General features: G+C 39.4%; 1 protein-coding gene across 1 annotated transcript; it reads left to right on the top strand.

Annotated features, from left to right (window-relative positions):
- Positions 1-856: 856 nt before the first annotated feature.
- On the top strand, positions 857-5,920 carry LOC133926413 (uncharacterized). Its single transcript, XM_062372347.1, has 9 exons — positions 857-1,056; positions 2,704-3,465; positions 3,579-3,671; positions 3,763-3,858; positions 3,967-4,134; positions 4,263-4,328; positions 4,914-4,979; positions 5,062-5,130; positions 5,293-5,920. The coding sequence occupies exons 2-9, from the start codon at positions 2,812-2,814 to the stop codon at positions 5,527-5,529; spliced, it is 1,449 nt and encodes a 482-aa protein (XP_062228331.1). The 5' UTR covers positions 857-1,056; positions 2,704-2,811; the 3' UTR covers positions 5,530-5,920.
- Positions 5,921-7,984: the final 2,064 nt, after the last annotated feature.

Here is a 7,984-nt window from a genome sequence, read left to right as displayed (position 1 = left end):
CGAACAACCCAACAAATGATTAGCGTCGTCGTACCGTAGGTCACTCGCGACATCCCAGTAGGTGCTGGCGGCCAAATGTGAGCCCACGGGGATGCTCACCTGCACAGCGAGCGACCGCACGACCCAACCTGGTCAGCACTCGTCAACTCACTCTGAAAAAAAAAGAAATCATCAGCTCGACTATCACATTTCAGCCCTCGGTCTGGCTCGTTAATTTTGTTTATCCACCGCGCTCAAAGGCCAAAAAAAAGTGTTTACCCTCCCCGAAGTGAAGCCTGGACAAGGTGTAGGAACATAGCTTTAGAAGAAACCTGTCCCCATCTGCAAGACCGGAGACATAAGGCTTTCATGCGTATCGTGGAAGAAATGGTAAAAGCATATGAGCTCTAAGGCTTGCTAAATGTTAACTATTAGGTTTTGCAAACAAGAAGTTAGATACAGTACATGAGAATAGAGCGTAGAGTATAATAATGTATAGCATGGAAAGATAACTAATAACAGATGTCACACCCGGTCTCCTCTACTACAACGGCAGAACAATATCGCTCTTGTATATCTCGTCGACATGCATACGATTATTTCTTATTAGATTTTATCCATTGTTGTATGACATTAGTTAAAGATTGAGATTATAGAAAAGACGTGCTTCAATAAACTGTCCCAACATTTTAAAGAACAAAACTACTGCAATAACAAAATAAACAAAAAAGGTATTCCTCTACAAGAAAAACAGCATTTTGTCAAATGTTCGGTTCCACCCAATCCATCCATCCGACACAAATCCAACAGAGGCCAACAGAAATAAAGAAAAACAGGGGTACTAATAAACAAAAAGGGCAGCACCAACTGCTGTCATGCTGTGGCTCTCCTGCTAGCGCTGCGCTGCACCCCTCCCCTGGCTGAGCTGAGCATCAGCAGTCCCACGCGTCTTTTCCTCTCCGCCCCTCACCTCAGTCACCTCCGTTCTCTCCTTCCCCTTCTCCAGTCCCCGCGCCGACAGCTTCGCTACTGCACTCACCTCTCTCGCCGTCTCTGTGTTCAATCTCCGCCTCCCTGGTAAGTTCTCAGCTTGGTTCCCCCCTTTACCTTTCAGTGTAACCTTGTTGCATGCTTTTGTTTCAGAGGATATGGGTTCCTTGTTCGATCTCTTTCCCCGCTTTAGCGTGTCTTGGTGGGGTTTAGTTGTGTGGCAAAGGAGCAACAACAATGTCCAGAGATGGTCCAGATGGACGATCGTGTGAGCTTGATTGATGCGAGTGTAATGTTTGGATCGTGCTTCGTTTTCTTTGTTTCGAAAATTTCATACATGAATACGGGTGATTGCATTCCCTATGTGAAATTTTATCTTCTTGTTCATAACTTGTATTTATCTGCCTAATTTGTATCTTATACATTCTGGAGGGATAAAAGGAACGGAACTAAAAAGGAAGAAGCGATTTCTTGGTCTATAATCAGCTTAGCTGTAGAGCGCATATGATCGGCAGCTCTTGTTTGTTGTCTTGGTTTATTGGTTGACAAAAATTCTGTTTCTCGCTTGTCAGAACTCGGAAATGCAGAAAAAAATGATGTTACCTCTTTTGATTTTCTTGGTTCTTGATAGCCTAGTTATGAGTTTTATGGTGCAAATTCGGGGACTTCAAAGTGTTATTGTAGTGTTAGAGAGAAATGATTGTGGAAGTTTAGTTGTTATAATTATTGTTCTGGTTTAGCTTTTCTGACTACTGCTTAGACGAGAAAAGAGACTGTATAAGTATCTAGCAGAAATGTGAAGTACCATTTGAGCAATTGGTGGTAGCATAAGTCGGCTTAGACAATCATCATCTTGCTTCAAAGAGAGGGAAATATTCAGTGGGTTTAATTATAGTTTAAGCTCGTGTATATTCAGCTGTGCCAGTGGGAAGTAACAAAATGGAAGATAACAGTTTTAATTAATCTGGGTTTTTTTTTTATGAGTGAATGTCTGAATCAGTTGCCACTTTGTTTGAAGAGAATCAGTACTGAATTGGCTGTAGAGTAGAGCTGGAAAGTTATGTTCACTTGGCACTGTGATCAAAGAAGTATCATTTATTTAACATGATTGGTGAACTTAGGACTGCAGTTATGCTTTCAATTGTCATATAAATTTTGTTTATAATACAGAGCGGAAGCTTCTGTTCTATCTGTAGCTTTGATATTTTACTGTGATCTGTAGTTATATAAAGGAGATGCTTGATTCAACATTCAACTGCCCATCACAACTTGGCAATTTGTAAGGGAACAATTCAAATTATTGAATAATTCAGTTCCCCCCTCCATAGAAAGTTTCTATACTAGACTATATATGATGATGCATCCTGAGGAGCTTTTGTCAACTACATGCAGTAAACAATAGGGATTCAAATCATCCAGGCATATTTTAATACTGCTTACTGAAGCGGTTAACGCGTGTGCCCAAAATATGTTTCTTCAAGGCCCCTAACTTCACACAGCAATCTTATATTAGATATCATCTCTTTTCATTTGATTATATCTTTGCGTTATTGGTCCATGCATGCAATCTATGAATAGCTGACAGCTGTTCTTTGCTGCATAAGGTTTCTTCTGAGGGGCGCATCCATTAATAATGTTCTTTTGGCATCATAATTGTGCTGTCTTGGTACAAAAGGAAACATTCTGGTCATCGATTTTGTCTTCAAAATTAACTGGTTTTCTCTTTGAATGCAGGTATTACCAAATTATCAGCTGTGGACACTTTTTGTTTCGAGAAGCCACTCTTTTTAAAATTTTAACCCTGTTGGGCAGAGGTTGTGAGTGACATTTTTGGGGGTTAAAATGGACAACTCTTCTGGTTCCTACTTATCATCATGGCCTGGCAATTCTGCTTCTGAGAGCTATAGTTTTGCTGATGCTTCAGTAGAATCATATGCAGGAGAAGGAAGCATGCCACCTTCAAGCTATTTCATGAGAGCTAGATCAGATCACAATTTAAAATTCAGCGAGCATGAACATAACTCCACTATGCTCTCAGATGGATGCTTGCCATACAAGACCCAGTCTGATCTATTATCTGGTGAGTATCTATCTAAGGATAAGCTTCCTAACAGTTTTCTGGAGCTTCAACAACTGCAGAGCAATATCAATCGGCAGAGTAATTTAGTGTCCCCAGGGGTGCTTCAGGGCAATTCAACACCTGGAATATTTCAGCTGCAATTGGATACCCCTGGCCTCGCAGAACTGCCTCATACCTTATCCAGTTCAATTGATAGTAATGGCAGTGAAGCTTCTGCTTTTCTCACAGATGTACATGCTGTTTCTTCAGCTTCGACTTTGTGTTCCTCATTCGAAAATGGTTCTTCATTCATGGAACCAGTAAATCTAGAAGCTTTCAGCTTTGAAGGGGCACATAATGATGTTATGTTGAACAAAACAAGCCGTCCAAATGCGAATATCTCAGTATTTGACAATGCTGCCTTGGCATCACTACATGTAACGCTCACTACATAGACAGCTTTTTCCTCCAAAAAAAAAAAAAAAACTACAGAGATAGCTGCTACTCTATCTACTTCATTCAATCAATTTTGGTTCTTGTTTTAACACAGGATAGCAAAGAGTTTATCAGTGATAGGCTCCCTTCATTTGCTACTGTCCAGGAAACAAACCTAGCTGCCGGTGGTTTCAAGACTCAGAAGCAGGTTTTATTTTCAAGCAGTGTCACAACAATATCTGCAACTGCATCTTACTATTCATTTAGACTGTACCAGTAACTCAACTTCCATTCTGCAGGAGCAAAATGCAATGTGTAATGTTCCTATTCCTACTTTCATTGCTCGTAACCAGATGGCAGTTACCGCAACACAAGGAGCGCTGATTACTCCAAAGGTTTCTGCTTTTTCTCTTAAAAAATACATTTGTGCTCGTTCGCTGTGTTCCTTTTATGATGTCTTTCATCAGATTTTTGAAATGGGTTTCTTGTGTGCCAATGTTTAGATGCCATCGTGGACCAATGAAAATAAAAGTGAGTGTCCTGTTACTGTTAGCCATCCTTCTGATGTACAAACCGAATCAGATTCAGCTAATGGAAATGGTGTCGGCGTGAAGCCACGAGCAAGGGCTCGTCGTGGACAGGCAACTGATCCTCATAGTATTGCTGAACGGGTGAGTTTTTATTAATGAGATCAGTCCACTTTAGAACAAGTTCAACGGTTGCATAATCTTTTTGAATTTTTTGTTTTGCTATCTGTCTGTAGCATAAAATTTAACTGCAATTTCCTATTGTGCTGCAGCTTCGCAGAGAAAAAATTTCAGATAGGATGAAACATCTGCAAGACCTTGTCCCAAATTCCAATAAGGTACCTTTTATGTTTTTATTTAACTTGTCCCGTGCATTTTCAGATTGCAACCATAATCATGATTATTAGAATTGATCTCTAGCTAATAATCAAAGCTTTGTTACTTGTATGTTATAAGAACATGTGTTCTGAATTATGGTTTGGAATCTACCTGGTGAGACAATATAAGCAAGCAATTATTAATTTAGGTCCTTTTTGGAGTACATAATTTGCAGTCTTCAACTCTACAAATATAGTGGACTGAGTGCTTGATCAGTTGGGGCCAACTATAGTCATTACATGTTTTGCCATTGGTTCAGTTCCAGTGTGGTACTGTTTTAAAGAGATGGAGGTTTAGGGCCTGTTTGGATTAGAAGTATTTCATTGGAAAGTTTTTGGACCTAGTTCAAATTTGAACTAAATGCTATACATTCCAAGGAAATACCACTCTTCCAAACACCCCCTTACTGTTGATGCAGGCTGGTTTAAGACAGCCAAAGTATCATACCAAAGAATACAGCAGTTTTACCTTTCTTTAACGAGATTGATTTTGTTTAAAAATAACTCTTGAATAACATGGTGTGAAAAATATTTTTATGTGAGCAGGCAGACAAGGCATCAATGCTGGATGAAATAATTGATTATGTGAAATTTCTTCAGCTTCAGGTCAAGGTATGGCTGTAATTTTTTTTTTTTTGAAATAAGTACAGGTAGCTTCGCCAGATGATTAACATTCCCGATTACTTGGTTTCAGGTCTTGAGCATGAGCAGGCTAGGAGCTCCCGGAGCAGTTCTTCCCGGTCTCACAGAATCTCAAACTGAGGTGCCAAATCTTGTGTTTTCTACCAGTTCCCAATGAGTTGCATTTGATATAGATTTACTTCTTGATTTTTCATTGAGTTGCCTACAATTCACCTCAATGTACTGATATCCATGCGCTGACGAATTTGCTCATGTACTTGATACACTGTCACAATTCATGTAGGGCTGTAGCGGTCAGCCTCTGTCAGATCCAACCACTGCACAAGGACTGCTGAACGTATATGAATCGGAAGATACCTTGGCTTTTGAGCAAGAGGTTGTGAAGCTGATGGAAACAAGTATCACCAGTGCAATGCAGTACCTTCAGAACAAGGGCCTCTGCCTGATGCCAGTTTCTGTTGCTTCGGCCATATCCAATCAGAAAGGCATGGCTGCTGCTGCAATCCCTCCTGAAAGATGAAAACACATGCTCCTCTCATCAGCATGAGGAAACTACTCCAGATGACAGAACTCAATGGCTGAAGAATGTGCTAGACTCCACAGATTTTGTGAGAAGAAAGACACATGGTACACAAGATAGGAAGTTAATCTGAACGATTCCAGTTTTATGGCCTAATTAATCTACTAATTTGCTTCTCAGAACCTCTAGCTTTTCCATACCTGCTGCGCATCAGTTGTTATGTATTCCTTTTTTTTCCTTTCCTTTGCCGGATTGCATCAGGGTGCTCAGGGGATAGTAGCGTTTCGGAAACTTGAACTGTATCTGGTTTCTCTTTCGTGCGTACAAAATGTAAAACCTATCTGTCTGTTCGGTTTGGCTATTAAAGTTTATGGTCAGGATTACCAGTCTATCAGAAGCTTGAGCTGGTAGTTTCTGCTGGTGATCAAGCGCTAGAATGAATCTTTCAAACAATCACACTGTGGTGAACAACAAAATAGTGCGGCCAAACTGATTCTGTGCTGGTACCTGGTAGGCCTGGGACATCGTGCATGTGGGTTCCTTCCTGGCCGGTTGTCAGTTTGTTAGCTGTAGCCATCTTCGATCAGTTCCAATCATGTGGTGTTAAAGTGCTGACAGCGAATGTACGCCTTTTGTTTCTCCATGAAACTTTTCCTTGGAAATGATGGCGCTTGGATGGACGTACTATTGGAGAGCTTGCAGTGACAACCTATGTGATGCACTGGTGCTCAGAATCGATACCTGCAGACTGAATAGTGTAGTAGATGACAGTAAAGGCAGAGAGACGCTGATCATCCTACTGAAAAGCCCAGCTGATCTTGAAGGCATCCTTGTTGAGCCAGTGGCTTTACTCCTTCCGTTTGCAAATATTTGTTAACTTTTATTATTATTATTTTTACAAATACTTGACTACACGTATCCTAAGGTTTTATTTCTAATTTTACCTCTAATATACCCTACATACCAACATAGGCCCACCATAAAAAAAAGGAACGGCAGACACCCGTATTAGAAATTTCCAATATGCGTTCTAGAAATTTCATCAATGTGCTTACTCAGGGGTATTTTTGTTAATCCATTAAAAAAGATGACTGCCTTGGGGTTTGTGTCGTGATCAATATGGCCAATTAAATGGAAACGGATGGAGTATTTCAAAGGCATGTGAAGATTAAAACTAAGTAGTTTTTACTAGAGTTAGTATTAATTTTAGGGATAGCAGGTTTATATAAAGATATTAGGAAAATATGAACTAACTTCATATTTCATCGATGTATCTTTTATGCCTGAATCTGATGAAACTGTCTGATTATTCATGACATGACACGTCAACCAACATGTCCTGTCAAGAGCTTGAACAGAACGAATCATTTACACGCCTCTTGTTTCCGATGAATAAACATGATTTAGAGCATCTCCAAGAGCCCTTCTATTCCACCCTCCATCCCATCTTCTATCTATTTTCTCCAAAAAACTAACTCCAACAGACTCTTCATTCAACTAGCTATTTTGCAGCGCACGCCATTCATATCACCGGACACGCTAGATGTGGCGTGCATCTCCCTCCCACGCCATCCTGCTGTAGAGAGACCAGAGAGGCCAACAGCTAGCTTTTGCTTCAAAAAGTTATTTCTTCTCTCTCTTTCATAAATTCAAAAAGTGATTTTGTAGAGCTCCTAAAATCACAAAAAAATTTATACTAATAAAATAAATAACAAAGAATCCATTTTAACTAGTTCCCACTAAAAATATCTTACAAATTTTAAATGAAAAATCTCCAAATTTGACTATTTTTGTACTTTTCTTGAATTTTTAGGGCACAAATTTAATTCCCAAAAATTAGGTAAAATTCATTAATATTCATATAAACTAATGTACTAATTTATAAAATTATTGATAACCCTAAGTTGCATAGTATTTTTTTAAATATTGTTAGTTATAGAATATTATTAAAAAATAGGAGAGAGAATATAGAAGATGAAATATGGATGTGCTGTTGGAGTGATGAAGTAATATGGAGGGAGAATCTTTATAGATGGCAATCCATATGAGAATATAGATGATGTATTATAGATGTTCTGTTGGAGTTGCTCTTAGCTAGCATGAGAAGACATACGGATATACCTCAATCATCAGGACCGTGCCATGGAAAATAATGGATCTACTCGAATTAAGGCCAGTTATCACAATCGTTCTTGGGTTGTAGTCCAGCCTTCCGTTCCGTCGGTTACTGTGTGTGACTGTGGTGTTTTACGGAGAAAAGAAGCTTTATTCCAAGATGAAATAACGTTTCAGTTTCTACACCAAGCGGGTACACATAGCCATTATACAGAAAAAACAAAAAACAAATTTAGTATGTACAAAGCAACAACAAATCTTAAACCAAGACCTACAACTCATACTCAACACAGTAAATCGAAAGCTTGCTTGCTGCTATTTCCACGGGCTACATAGGAAG

This window comes from Phragmites australis, chromosome 8 (genome assembly GCF_958298935.1).
Source record: "Phragmites australis chromosome 8, lpPhrAust1.1, whole genome shotgun sequence".
NCBI lineage: Eukaryota > Viridiplantae > Streptophyta > Magnoliopsida > Poales > Poaceae > Phragmites > Phragmites australis.
This window is presented reverse-complemented; position numbering and strand designations above follow the sequence as displayed.